Below are 15,320 nucleotides of genomic sequence, written 5' to 3' on the forward strand. Positions count from 1 at the left end.
AAACAGAAAGGCAGTCCATGCAAGTGCAAGTCCAGATAGCCGGCCAGATCTATTCTCTCCTTAAACCTTTTTAGTTAAAGTGACAATCCTACACATTAAATTCTTCACTTCTTTCCCCATAATCCATTTGGTGAGAATTGAAGAAGAGAGAAGAATCCCATCCTTTGAAAAGTTACGGACAGCGCTCTGGATATATTCTAAAACTTTTTATTGTATCATTCTGTATAATGGTCACAAAAGGACACAGGCACAGAAGGCCATCATTGAGGGATCTACTGGAGTTTCCAATTTTTGGAAATTAAGGATTTTGCACATTGCAAATATGGAGCTTAAGCTTGTCTTGATGTCTAATGGCATCCAGGATGGGGACCCTAATAGAATTACAACACTTCCAGTGGCAGAGTCAAACCTATAATACATGATATCAGTTACCACAAGGTAACAAGACTATCAAGTGTTGTAAAATGTACCCTTCTTTCTACGTTATCTACAGCAAGAGCTTGATGTTGATCAAAGGTTGGCATGAAGCTTAGAAAGTACTTAGTATAATTTATTGTCTCATAACACTAACATTCCTGGACCTAATAGCAGACCATCATCATCAATAGAAGCTGGTAAATTGGCTTTCCAAACGACTTCAAGAGTGTTCCCTATGAAGAGTGGTTGGGGCTGAAATGGTTTGAAAGAATAGATATATGTTGCCTTTCAAGACCTATCAAGTAGATGCTAAGGTGTTCAAATGCGGATAGAGGCTACATGTTATGAGATTGAGATTGAGAGGCAACAAAAAAGATAATGTGAAAATATTGGTAGAAGCACAAGGAAGGAAGAGAACACTGAGTCCTAAATGATGCTGGGCCAAATTTACTCTGTACATGCCTAAATCAAAGGACTAGACATATGATTCCTTCAACCTTCCTGTCCTGAAGCATTGTGTTCTCAAGAGTCGCCCATCTCTTATGATCTGGGTCGGAATGCTGAGATATGATGTGATTGTTGTGCTGTGTAATATTTAGAGCAAAGTGACAAGAAACAAAGGCCACTCTTTGGCACCAGTTTAGTTAAGATGGATCGCTTCATCTGTGTTCTACCATTTACCAAAATAAAAATGTCCAGGGTCGAAACTGGGATAGGGACAGGCAAAGTGTTGAACAAGTATGATAGCCAAGGGAGTATGTACATTTTAATGGTATTAACCTGGTCAAATCAAGAGATGTCCCTGTTCGCTGATCCGTCTTGTTTTAAAGTCGGATCTGTTTTGTCAAAATCTACCTTCAATGCTGTCGGAAATGCAGCATTGAATAGACGGCAGCTGCTATTTCTCCCTGCAGAAATAGAGGCCGAGTTTGAATACCCCCCTAAGTCTGGCTGAGGGCAAGGGAAAACAAACATGACAACTTTGGAACTATGTGTAAAGAGTATAGATTGCGCTTGATTGATGGCAGAACAAGGTAAAGTAAAAAAACACTTTATTAGTACAAATAACACACTAAAATTAGCACAAATAAAATATGATATTAGAATACCAAGTATTAGGCGAAAATTGGGAAAATAGCAAGAGGGAATGAGGGATGCATCCAGTTTTAGTGTAACATCACCTTTAAAGGTCCACAGTTCAATGTGAAGCAGGGAGATAGGATGATGGAATTATCCTCCAGACTTGACCAAAGTGGGATCCATACAGTACTTCCTCCAAATGAATGGTGGGGGTGGCGTTCCTCCTGGTTGGAATATCAGAAGTGTTTGTAGGTGGTCCACTGAGTGACCCGGGTGGGTGGTTAGAGAGGCGGCTTGCCTTCAGATGGTATGCACTACGCTCCGGTCAGTGTATTTATGGCCAGTGAAGGTCTGGTTCTCCTATTGAAGCTTTCAGGTGGTGGTGGGTGATGACTGGAACAGCAGCGTAAGGGGTGGGTAGGCTGGGTGCCTGGGCCAACGCGTTTCGCTGATGGATGCAGCTTTTTCAAGGTCACCTTGTGCGGCGGGCGGCAGAGCAGCGGGCCTCAGTGGCAGTGATGCCCCCCCTCGGCCTGTGGCCAGAGCAGGACGGAGGATGAGGAGGGAAGTGGATGACCCCAGCGCCAGCAGAACAACGGTCGCGTCCCCACAGCCTCAATGGAAGTAACGGAAACCTCCAGCGCGGCAGCCTGTGGCCGGAGGAGGACGGAGGTGAGGAAGAAAGTGGATGATCCCAGCATGAGAGGTGGTGAAACAATGGCCGCGGTCCCCAGCCCCCTTTCTACTTTGTCCTGGGTACAACCTCAGGGAGATTAGGGCCCAAAACTCCAAAACAAACCCCCAACTCTTGCCTCCGGCCTCACTGACTGACTCTACCCCCTTCTCCCTGCACGCTGGCTCCCCTCCAGCTCCAGCCAGGGCCCTAACACTCTGCCCTCCCAAGCCTACAGCCTTATGTCCATCCTGTGGAGGGCTGTAGGGAGATGGACTGTTGAGCACTTCTGCTGCTGCCCGCGAGCAGCATGATCAAGAAGGTGCTGCTAATGGCTGCTTAGGAACTGTGCACTCAGCCATATGTACTCCCATGTCTCCCCTGTCTCTGCTTATATTGTTACCTACCTGGCTGTTGTGGCAACCAGTGGCGCCGCTGGTGGCTGCCTAGACACTGTGCAGCTCGGCGGGTATATGTTCCCTGTGTGATAACTGTAGTGTCTCTGCTTATAGCGTTACATACCTGGTTGTTTCGGCGACCAGTGGCGCTGCTGTTGGCTCCCTAGGCGATGTGCAGCTTGGCAGGTATATGTTCCTGTGTCCCCCCTGTACATGTCCATCAACCTCCCCAGGGTATATGTAGCATATACCTGTATGTGTCGTGTATATCTGTACTGTCACTTTAAACTCTTACCTAACTGTCTGTTGCACAGCAATCCAAATCAAATTCCTAGTATATGCAAATGTACCTGGCCAATAAAGCTGATTCTGACATTTTTCCAATTACATCTAGCCTCCCTCACAACTAACAGCCCTTCTAGTCACGCCACGCCATCTTCTACTCAAAATGATGCAGTTTGGCCATACAAGCAGCTTTTTCTGATTAAAATGATATGTGGTATGCTTATATTATGTGTGACACTGTGGAAGTATGTGCATATGAAATAATGCTCTACAATGTTTTCCTACAAGAACTGTAACGTTCCATTTTGTATGCAGATACAGATGAAGTCGCACACAGAATTTGGACATGCTGCATATCATTTAATCAGCAGAGTATTTGTGCATCTACTACTCCATAGAAAAAAGAAAGTAATAGGGTGCACTGTTAATCCTATTAGATAAATGTAATCTAAGATATAACTTTTATTAAGGTCTGGATAAAATTGGTGAAATATTTAAAACATAGTTGATAGATGTAAAAAGAAATGAAAATAAGTGAATTAAAACAAAAGGGGCCACTGTCTAATGTGTTCAGTTACGGTCCTTATGCTTATAGTTTGTGAGTGTGAGGCTTTATTGTATATTTTTTATAGTCAGAATATATTATTCTTTATAAAGATCTCACAATTCTACTATTTTTGCAGAGTGGATTGATACATTTGTCAATTTGAATCCTTATTTGTGTTTCACTTGTAACAGTATTATTGCACTTAATATGTATCTAATTCACTTCTGTCTCAGCTATTAATATATACATGTGAGAGTTTTGTACTTTTTAAATATCAGGATATGTGGGGCTGTGTATTATCTCCTATAATTATCTAGGAGACAATTGAAAGTTTAATATTGCAAGTCACACAATTCATTCAAGAAAATGTTTAATTGTCACGTCATGCATTTTTTCAAAAAAATATGGTCTATCGGGTTTCACCGCACAGCCTACACTTAAATAGTCTATAACATCTTACTTTTTAAATATTGTAAGGTGCCTCGTATGCTGTAACTGAAATGCGGTTAAGCCGCCTGTGTCTGGATCCCCGGCTTTCAATATCTTAGCTGGCTGCTGGATCATTAGCGGCTTCTAACTGCGCTGCAGGGCGACAGGGACGGTCGGTGTCTGGGTGGTCCGAGAGCTACCAGGTCAGTGTGATCACTGACTCCGCTCTCAGCCTCCCCGCCGTTTTACCGTGCTTTAATCTGGCACCCGGTCTCCCGCATATACATATAAGTTTTTTAATGGTTACTCATAACACATTTACGCTGAGCCATCATTCAGAATAAGGAGCATAACAACAAATATTTTAACATTTAGACAGTGGCCCTGAAGCCGACGATCGTTTCATTTGTGCATCTAATTTGCATATTGATGCAGAGAAGATGCATTTTTCGCCCTGTGGGCGATAGCAAAGTGTGGGACTGCACAGCGCCATCGCTGCAGGGCATACAAACAGAGCGATCAGTGCTCCATTTTTAATCGATCTAGTCAGATCGCTTAGAAAAGTGGTGTAACAAGACCCCTGTAACAGAGTAATGTCATACCTGTTCTCCTTGAAGATGACGTTGGCCGCCTCAGGACCTTCTAATAGTCTCTTCTGTAAGAGCCCGTGGCAGGAGATGGAACACCCCATAGAGGACCCCACAGAGGACCCCACAGAGTAAAGACTACAACAATGAGCAGCGACAAAGATTTATTATTCAGGAACCGGTCAGGAATCAGGTGATCATAACTAGGCATATACTGTATGCATATAATCACTGCTGGTATTGCATCCGTATTATCCGCCAGGCATGGATATATTTATTGTGTTCAGTTTGTTTGGAACCTAAACTGTCCCACAAGATAATGTCCTCCAATGAGAATGAAGAATAAAATTGAAACTGTGCCGTTATTTGTAATCCAATTATGCAGGTCCTGTTATGCAGGTTATTTCAGTAGAATACCAGCAATAGCAAATAGACGGTGCTGTGGATCCATTAAAATATATCAGAGCCATGTGACTGAATCACCAATAGAGGGCGATGGTAATATGAGCAATACCAGAGTCACCAGTAGAGGGCACTGTAAATTATGAACACTGTAGCAGAGTCACCAATAGAGGGTACTGTGGGGTGGCTAGCGTAGTACAGCTTTCCAACAAACAGTACCAGGCTGCAGTATTTAAACAGAAGCTGGGCTGCTCTATCCAGGGAGAGATCACAGCCACCAGAGGGTGCCCAAAAGAGCTATTGAAATGTAGCTCTGATCAGGTGTGTAAGGCTGCTGGCACCAGCATTTCAGCTTACCCCTTCCCCCGGGGTGAAGAGCTGAAGTCTGCGGAAAGTCCCCCGTTTGAGCACTCAAACAGGACTTTTGGTCATTAGTTTGGTTGGGTTTAGCTGCTATGCATGGCTGATCCCAACCCTATTGAGCACAATCGGCATGAAAACAACATAAATCTCCCTTTGCATTAGACAGGAGATCGTGTGCTATAGACCATTGAATTCGGCCCATTCCCTTCAGTGCTTTCGATATATGCTAAAGCTCACTTTTTCATCCATTCGAACACATCTGTCCCAGTCTACAGAAACTGGTTTCTTATGGGTATGGATCATTTGGTCGACCCAAGAAAGGTCGACACTCCTTAAGGTGTGTACACACGTTAGATGTGCCTTAAGATCCTATCCACGATCTGATCAGATAGGATCGTGGATAGGATCTTAAGGCACATCCGATTTGCATCCTATCTTGACTATATAGTACAGATCTGCACTATATAGACAAGGCAGCCAAGACTTTCTGGCTTCCGATACGTGAACGCGGATCGGATCGGGATCGCAAGGGTTAAAACCCTTGCGATCTGCATCCGGTGTCGATCTGATGCCGATCCGATGTTGACTATATCGTCAACATCGGAAAAGGAAATCGGACCGTGTGTACACAGTATTAGGTCGGCACCAGAAGGTCGACAGGGTCCTTAGGCGGAAGGTCAATGTGTATTTTTTTATTTCAGTTTTTTTAGGCATCTAGATCTAGACGTCTAGTTCTGTACACTGTCTAAGTGTACGGCAGCCCCTCGACATGCTTCTCGCATGAACTACCGCCTGTTCTTGAATCAAAGAGGGAAAAAATCTAAAAACCCATATCGACCTTATGCATTGTCAACCTTCCGCCGGTCAACCTAAGGACCCGGTCGACACTTTCTAGTTCCGATGTAACAGCTGCATCCCGTTTCTTATTATCCCAAAGAATGTTTTTCACATATGTATTGAGCATACTTCTGTTTGTGTATGAGCTGTTCACGCTCTTATCCATACATGAATTTTGTCAAAAGATTGATAACATATCAGTGCAACACAATAAATGTAGGCTTAGTTATCATACGAAATTTAGGTAGTTTTTGTTAAGATATTATTACATTATACAGTAGTGTTTCAATACCAGATAAACTGTGCAGTGCTAATAATAACACAGCTATTCATAAATGATGGCTAAATGGTCAGGAACTGGCCAACACATATTGTAAATAAAAGGCTTAATTTATGGACAAATGATGCAGTTAAGGTCTGATTCATGTTTGTAAGTAAAGCAAGTAAAAATAATATATAACATTTCAGAGGTACCATCTGGGAATACTGTATTTTTTAAATGTGTGTGACCTATTTCAATTTGCAGGTGTTAGCTATGGTTTTTTTTTTTTTTTTATATGGAACATGAAAACACATTGGGCATTATTCTGGTCTGTGCGGACGGAGCCAAATATGCGGCCAGGACCGTGCGTCCTAAACCCCGCCTTTCGTACGGATCGCTCACTCCGTCCGAATGCGGTAAGAAGCTGTCCGAACGGACCGCAAGTGTATTTCTCATGAATACACCTCCTCCATCTCAGGGAACCTCCCCCATCATTCTATGGTCGCAGACAGGCGTCTCACTTTTACCTGGCGTTATGTGTATGCTTGCACCCATGACCCATATGCATCGCTGTAATGCTGAATGAGGACACATCTGTAACTAGTATTTTTGTACCCGTCATTCACTGGGAGGCTAGTTGTGTCTCATCCCTGCCACCTTCCCATGTTATCTCTCTCACACCTCTATGTGTAGAGGGACTCTTGGGGCCAAAACCTGGAAGTCCTGACATCACAATGGACAGTTCTTATTAGGAGAGTTGTCCTTATTATTATTATTATACTATTATACTAATCACATATGTTAGCACGTATGCGGTTAGTACTGTATGTTTGCGGTAAGGGGAGCAATGTACCGCATCGCAGAACCAATTCTTAGTACATCCTGTCCATGGTCATACATGTGACCCTTCTGTCTCTTAAATCTATGTGTTTTACCATCTGTATGTTTGTCATATCTGTCTCCCTCCTCATTTTCTCCCTCTCTCATCCCCGTTCACTTCACTACTCTCTCATTTTTGTCATACTCTTGTCTCTTTTCTATATGACCCCCATCTGCATCTCTCTCACCTCTTGCCACCTACCTTTTTCTCCCTCTATCTCTCATTATTGCCATCCCCCTCCATTTGCCTCCATCTTTTCTCCTCTCTGTTTGTCTTATCTTTGTCCCCTCTTCCCCATTGTCTCTATCATTACCCCCTTTCTCTCTCACTGTCATCTCTGTCTCCCTTCCATTTTTTTCATCTTTGAAATCTCATCACTCTCCCCCCTCCCCACAGGTTGGAATGTGTTGGGGGTGTGATGAAGTTTGGATTACCTACCAGTATTTTTTAAATAACCATCTACCCTTTCCGAACTTGGAGTGTAGCAGTATGGTCAGGTTGTAAGCAATAGCCTCTGTGTAATGTAGTTCATATCTGAATATCCTGCTTGTTGCTGACCTTTCTTACCTGATTATCCATGTTTGCCACCCCTGTTTGTGTACTGACCATCTAAATCTGCCGCCCTTCCTGAATCTGCTTGTGTAACGACCATTCTTGTCTGCTGCCTGCATTTGCTTGTGACCTCCTCCCCTTGGCCAGATTCTGGCTTCTTACATACATGGCCATTTTTTCACTGTCATTATTTTGCTTCTCCTAGTCATCTCCAGCATACCTTGTTGTTATACACTACTCCTGAAAGCTTGGAGCTACTGTATATATATTTGTCTGTTACCACACCGACCTATGTAAAACTATAATAACAATCACATACTGTATGTCCTGGTGCCAGCTGACTACCTGTGAGCATTGCTATCTCATATACCTGAATACCAGATGTAATTTCTATTTTCACAGTCACTATCAAATTTTAAGTGGTGAAGAGATTTTCAGAATCTCTCATCCACTACTAGCATGGCCTTTTTATAGGATTGTACGCATCTGCAAGAGATACTGTAGCAACATTTCATCACCATATAGTACTATAAATTCCTGCAAAGCAAATTGGGCCTAATTCATGTTGTATGCAAACCCATAAGCAGTTGCATTTTTCTAGGTCACAGAAATGCTAATCAAAAGTGAAGCAGCCACTCAGAAAAGAAGATAGACACCCCCAGGGCCATCGCAAAGTCCTCCACAATTGCATACTCAGCAGCACCAAAGCAATAATAATGGACCTTCTAGGGTTGTCCTATGACAACACAGGCTATGGCAGTAGCGACGTTGACTCCATGTTTCTCTACATGAAAGCAACTGAAGGCAGATACACATCTCATGATTTTCCTCTGTTTTGGCCTCTGCTCCCAAGTTAACTCCCCAAAACAGTCCCTTCCTGTCAATCACACTGCATATAAAATGGAAATTCAAGAGTGATTACAAAGATACAGTACCTTGGAACGTGCACTGTGTGATCATGGCACAGCTGCAGTCTGCTGATAATTGCTTTGTTTTGCGAAAACATGTGTATGGCATACTACAAACATGAATTGGACCTATGCTATATAGGAGAGCTGGCATCCTTTTGGAGTTTCCCCTACGTAGCTGAAGGATGCCTGAATAACAGCCATATATGCTAATCCTTGCTGTAAGAGCAGAAAAACAGCAGTCTAACACAACTAATGAAGTTAGGACACCTTCCGGAGATACATTCTACAGAATCAAACACATCACGGAACACTACCTAATCAACATCACCATGGGACAACTGTAAATGTGTAATCAAATGGTGATAAACATAACCTGTCTGGTTTGGATGGATCATTTGCTTTATAAATTTATTAAACTTTAATCTCAAACTTTAGTTCACCAGATGGTAAGAATATAGGAATGTAATAATCTGGGAGAAATAAAGAGACATACAATCAGACACTAGACATATATAGACTAGTAAGCCCACTCGAAGCAAATGCTTTGAAAGCAAGTAGATGTAGTTCTACTTGCTGCCAACAGATGGCAGTGTTTCGGAGACATACAGACACTAGACATATATAGATAATGATGGAACCTGACAGAATACAGCTCAGAGCAGTCATTAGAAAAATTTGAGGCCATTTCAGTTGAAAAACATTGTCTTGCTGATCCACCATTTACAGAATAGACATACTGTATTTGTATTTTTATCCAGAGGGAAAAACAACACCCTAATAAGCATTAGTGTATTGGGCATGCCCAGCAAAGAAAGCTTTCTGTTTAGTTCTATCCAATATGTTTGAGAACACAACTACCACATATGCACCATTCATACCACTTTCAGACAGAAAACAAAACCCGGGAATTACCCTGATCCTGGAGGGTTTTTTTCCTGTCTGAAAGGGTCAACCTGGGTCTAAAATGCCAGCGCTTTGACCCTGAAATTTACGGTTTTTCACAGGTCTTAATTCCAAAAACCCGGTCGCTGGCTGTCTGAAAGGGTGCGACCCGGGTTTCTTCGATTTAATACACAGAAAGGCACTGTGCAGATGCGGCCAGGAGCAGCAGATGGGGGAGCAGCAGCAGTGGTGGGGAACAGCAGCAGCACCCGGCAACTGGAGTTGTACAGCACGCTGCAGGGCAGAAAGGTAGCCTGGCGTCAATGAACAGAAGGCTGGAAGAGGCTACTTAAGCATAAGACTAGCCTCCTCCCTCCCCCCTCACTCGCTCTTGCCACCCCTTCACCACTCCTCCTGTCACCACCTCACCCACCATCACCTGGATCCATCATGCTATCTTGCCCCCATCACCTCATTCTTTCTCACGCCCCCTTTCACCTCACCTCACCATTAATCAGTCTTCTGTGTAAAAGGGTTCGACATGGGAAATTCACAGGTTTTTTATGCTGTGTGAAAGGGGGTCAGAGCTTTTAGCTGAGTCTTACCTGGGTTTTTGCTTTCGGGAAATACCCGTGTTTTTTTTGGGGGGGGGGGGGTTGTCTGAAAGGGGTATTACACAGGTACTACTTAAAAAGTGAAGAAATTGAATGGTGCGCTAAGCAGCTCTGAGATACTTCCAAAATAAAATGTGACACCTCACACTTCCGCATACAATACCAAAAACAGGACTTGGTTGTCTCTGTGCGCTGATACTCTAGGAATTGGATGTTCCCCAATTTTCGGTATAGTTAGACCCAAAAAGAGATACAAGAGGATAGTGAAGTATTGTTAAAACATTAAGGGGGTATGCAATTTTGGATCACGGCTGTCGATCCCCACCGACAGCCGTGATCCTGGCCCGTTTGCAGTCTGATCAACCACATAACGACAGATGGGATTCAAAGTCCTGCCTGCAATGTCGGCGCAAAGGGGGCGTGGCCACGAAAACGGCCGTGGATTGTCGATCTGCGGCCGGGATTGTGACAATCCACAGCCGTTATCGGCAGAATGGGCCCGACATCTTCTAAAGTCGAGCCCGTTCTGCCGTGATCCCACATCAATGCTGTCATTAAAGACAGCATTGAATAGGGAGTCGCCGCTATTTCCCACATCAGAAATAGCGGCGGCACATTGCATACCCCCCTTGATCTACAATTCCAAAGTATATCATAGGGTATTCACAACCCGTACCATTGAAGGTGGTCTACAAGAAAAGTAGACTATGGAAGCATTTGGAACAACACTGATGTCATCAAAGGCAACCACCTCACATGCTCCCAACGGATATGTGTAAATAAAATAAATCACATAATAGTGCAGCACATTTTTTTATAAAAATAAAATATTAAAAACATCAAGGTCCCCATGCAGACCGGAATCTCACCAAGTGGGGTGGTCCACTTAAGAAGTAGACATAAAGGCACAAGATGTTACAAACACAGGCATCCCTGCAGTCCTTTTGGTTCCTCAAGGTGGAGTCCCTCTTCTGCATCAAAAAGTCTCTGGCCGACCATTTTTGATAGACAAGCTATCTTTCTCAAGGCTTAAGGTCCGTTCAAGGCGGATCCGTTTTGTACTTTGAGATGTGCGCTCCCACATCATCTCATCGTACAGTACAAAAAATATGTGCTGCACATACTTTTTGTACTTGCTTTTCATCGCATTGCATGCACAAGGCATGCGATGCGTGCTTTACAAGTACAAAATGGATCCGCTAAACGTACCATGTATGGGGACCTTTACTTCTAAAATGGGGCCAGTGGGCAATTTTTATACCTCCCCAAACACAATAAGGAAACACTTATTTCCAGACATGGATTATCCTTCATCTAATAACCCCAAACAATACATAATATAGAAAACGGATGCCAGTCCATGTTTTTCATGTGTCTGGCTGGCTTATGGTGCCAAAATCGCGCGTCACCAGAAGTGACTCTTTTTTGCGGTCCATTGAATTCCTACTTCCGGGTTTGGCATCAGGAATGCATTCCACCACTGTCCACTTCCGGTTTTGGCACTATTCACATAAAGTTTTTATTTTTTCTCCATTTTTAAGTGGAAGTAGAATTGGGGCAGCCATTTTTTGAAGCCTCATACTTTAATTTTTAAGGACAGGAATCAATGTTTTTGTGATCCTCAAAGGAAAAAAAATAAGTGTAAATAAATGCATATAAAATACTTTAAAAAAAAAAGCAGCATATAAAGTATAATAGAAACATATGTAATAGGGAATGAAAATAATATAAAAGCATTATAAAAACTATTTTAATTCGAAATCCTTGTTCAAAACTTGTTCAATCTTTACCTCTGTTTTTGTCAATTTGGCTCCTAGATTTCCCCCTCTACCTTTGGGGTTAAATTTCTTTATTTCATAAAGAATTTAAATGTTTTTGACATCACAGTTATGGGTCGTTTTAAAGTGCATAGATAAAGCATGACTCTCTAAACCTTTTTTAACATTTCTCAGATGTTCTCCAATCCTAGTTTTCAAACATCTACTTGTCCGACCTATATCAAATTTGTGGCAGGTTTTACACAGGTATTTGAGGTACACTGTATCCATCACATGACATCTGAGGTGGATGATTGTTTCTCTTTATACATAATACATGTACACACATTTTCTAATGAACGCTGCTTGATGGTATTGGAACTTGCTTGTATATACTAATAATATTTAAACAATGTTTGTACATATATTGTTTGCAGTGTTTACACACAATTTATATTAAAATGAAAACAGTTAAAATACTAAACTGCATTTGTTTGATTTTTATCTCCTTTCTTCACATGGACCCTTCTCTCTAGAGGTCTTGGAAGGCTGCTTTTGTATGATAAAAATGATGCTTATTTTAAGTCAATACATGAACACAATGAAGACAGCAGAACATTACTGTTAGGCAGGAGACTGCAAGTGTGTTTTTCAGGTATTTCAAGATTAATAAACCGATATTTAGTGAATAATTTATTTTTGTTCTCTTTGTAGATTTCATAGTCCTGGTAGCTTCCCTGGCTGTGATCGCAGCTGGGACTCAAGGTAACATCTTTGCAACATCAGCCCTGCGCAGTATGCGATTCCTGCAGATCCTGCGTATGGTGCGTATGGACCGAAGAGGAGGCACCTGGAAATTGCTGGGTTCCGTGGTGTATGCTCACAGTAAGGTAAGTTTACACACTAGAAATGTGGTAATCATGGAATATACTCTGGTATGTTTTCAACAAAAACAGTAGATTTACTAGTCCAGTGGTTCACAAACTGTGTGCCGTGGCACCCTGGGGTGCCTTAAGACACTTGCAGGGGCGCCTCAGGGTGGTGGTCCAAGAGTAATTCAAATTGGTCAGTATAATAAGTAAAACTATTGTTTGGGGATTCTAATTATAAAATATGTGTACAAACAGAAGGTAATCCTATCCCTCACCACATAATTTACCTTAAGGATGACATTTAAACACAATTTACTTCATTTAATATATTTTGTCCAAATTTCTCAATAAAAACCTTTTGCACTAGGGGTGCTGTGAATACTCTAGGGTGCAGTGATTCAATAAAAGTTTGGGAACCACTGTACTAGTCTGTAATATATATGGTCAGAAATGTATTAAAGTCTTTTTATGTCTATACCAGTCAATGATTATTTGAGAAATGTGTGTGTGGAATCCACTGACACAAACTAGTTATTGTATATAATACAATTATCTGTGCCTATATTTAATGGCAATGTCATGGCTCCTCTGCAATATTTGTTGTGCTCTGTGCTTGCACTTTACTGTCAGGATATCAAATCGCATTAAACACACATCCAGTTTCTCTTGATGGTCACTAATATTCTTCTGATCGATCAGTAGTTCCACGTACAGGATCTAACATCATTATAAGCCCTAACATACAGTAGCTCTATCCTGACTAGCTAGCATTTAAGCCACTAGAGGCAGAACTACTATTGGTTCAGCAGGTGCATTACTCTGGGGCCCTGAGGACAAAGGGACACACTGCTGCCCATACCTGCAATGAGTTAACCGCTGGCCCTCCCATAGACCATTTTGAGCAATGTTGAATGAATGGCCCATTGCAGGGAGCAGGGTGGGCCCCACTGCCTGAGGGACCTGGCCCTTACCTTAGAGAGGCAGGGATGACCTTGAGTTCCGAACTGATAGCAGAGGCATGCCACCTATGAGTGGTGCTAGGAGGCACTTGCCAGTGCTCCATGTTACATACTGGCAAATGTCTCCATTTTAAACCCCCACTATCCACGCCAGCCCGAAGCGCGGCGAGCGTACGCATCCTCCTGACCTTTTCATACCCCCACTATCCACGTCAGCGTGGAGTTAACTTAATAAAGTGTTTCATACCCCCACTATCCATGTCAGTGTGGAGTCGACTTTATAAAGTGTGGTGAGCTCAGCGAGCCACCGAGCCCGAATCGTGACGAGCGTAGCGAGAGCCGCGCATTGCTTTACATGTGTTCTGCGTCCCCTCACGGGGCTTGATGCGCTCGCCACGCTTCAGGCTCGGTGACTCACTGCGCTCGCCACGCTTTAGAAGATCAACACCACTCCGACAAGGATAGTGGGGGTATGAAAAGGTCGGGAGGACGCGTAACACGGCCCCTCTCGGGGCTCACTGCACTCGCCACGCTTCGGACTGGCGTGGATAGTGGAGGTGTTTTAGGAACACATTCACACCTGTCAGGTCAGGCAGGTTAAGATACTGACAGGGACGCCAGACTGACTACGCTAACTACGTAAGCTCCGGCTAGCCGCAAACGAGCGGGAACACTACACTACGCTGTCTATGCTGGCCGCGGGAACACTACGCCTATTCTGACAGGGACGCTATGCTAACTACGTAACAGGCGCCGTGATAATACACAAGTACTATTTTATCATTTTCACCTGATAGTTATATAAAATGTAGTATTTTCAGAGAGACTTTATCTACCCTTGTCCATCTGAATGATCGTATTGTTCCACTGTCACTCCAGGAGCTGATCACCGCATGGTATATTGGATTTCTGGTGCTAATTTTTGCCTCCTTTCTGGTATACCTGGCAGAGAAAGATGCTAATAAGGAGTTTTCCACTTATGCTGACTCTCTTTGGTGGGGGACGGTAAGTTTTTTCTTCTCCCATTTCTTATCTTAAGGTTACTGGTAACTCAAAAATGTATACCACCTAACTAATGTATAGCTTGGTACAGTATATGTGTCTTTTATACTTAACATCAATGGATTTCTTCATCTGCTGTACATTATGCCACTATGTAGATGATTAAGTCTTATCAAATACAATGTTTGGATACTAACCACAACTTCTGCATCTTACTAATGTAAATATGGCCTCCTCTGGAATATTCTAACCATTACGTGACATCCCCAATATCCCACAATGTCGCCACATGGAGCATCAGCCACTGGCATTAAGGAGAGACATTTACAGTACAGTACCTGTAAACCAGTTCTCTGCTGTTCGTGTCAGTGAATGGCTCTGCTGTCACTGTCCCGGGTCACTCTTATAGACTCACAAGGGACCTATTTATCATAAATTGCATGAATCGCAGCCTAGCAAACAGGTAAACGCAGCCCGTCCGAATTCCCGCCACCCTGCAAATCCCCCCCTCTAGCATGCGAGAGATGTCTATTGCTAACGCATCCCCTCACATGCGGCTGCACGGTATATTCATCTCCTGATAAGAGCAGAATAGAAAATTTCCTTAAAAA

The 15,320-nt window shown here is 42.9% G+C and overlaps 1 protein-coding gene across 6 annotated transcripts in view; it reads left to right on the forward strand.

The window, feature by feature from the left end:
• The window catches only part of KCNQ4 (potassium voltage-gated channel subfamily Q member 4), a 165,173-nt gene that overhangs the window by 106,654 nt on the left and 43,199 nt on the right, over positions 1 to 15,320 (forward strand). For all 6 annotated transcript variants that reach the window (XM_083173682.1, XM_083173678.1, XM_083173679.1 and 3 more), the window contains exons 4-5: positions 12,591 to 12,766; positions 14,587 to 14,712. In XM_083173682.1, the coding sequence (XP_083029808.1) occupies positions 12,591 to 12,766; positions 14,587 to 14,712 (302 nt within the window). The remainder of the gene's footprint in view (positions 1 to 12,590; positions 12,767 to 14,586; positions 14,713 to 15,320) is intronic.

Source organism: Crinia signifera, chromosome 2 (assembly GCF_055691185.1).
Source record: "Crinia signifera chromosome 2, ASM5569118v1, whole genome shotgun sequence".
NCBI lineage: Eukaryota > Metazoa > Chordata > Amphibia > Anura > Myobatrachidae > Crinia > Crinia signifera.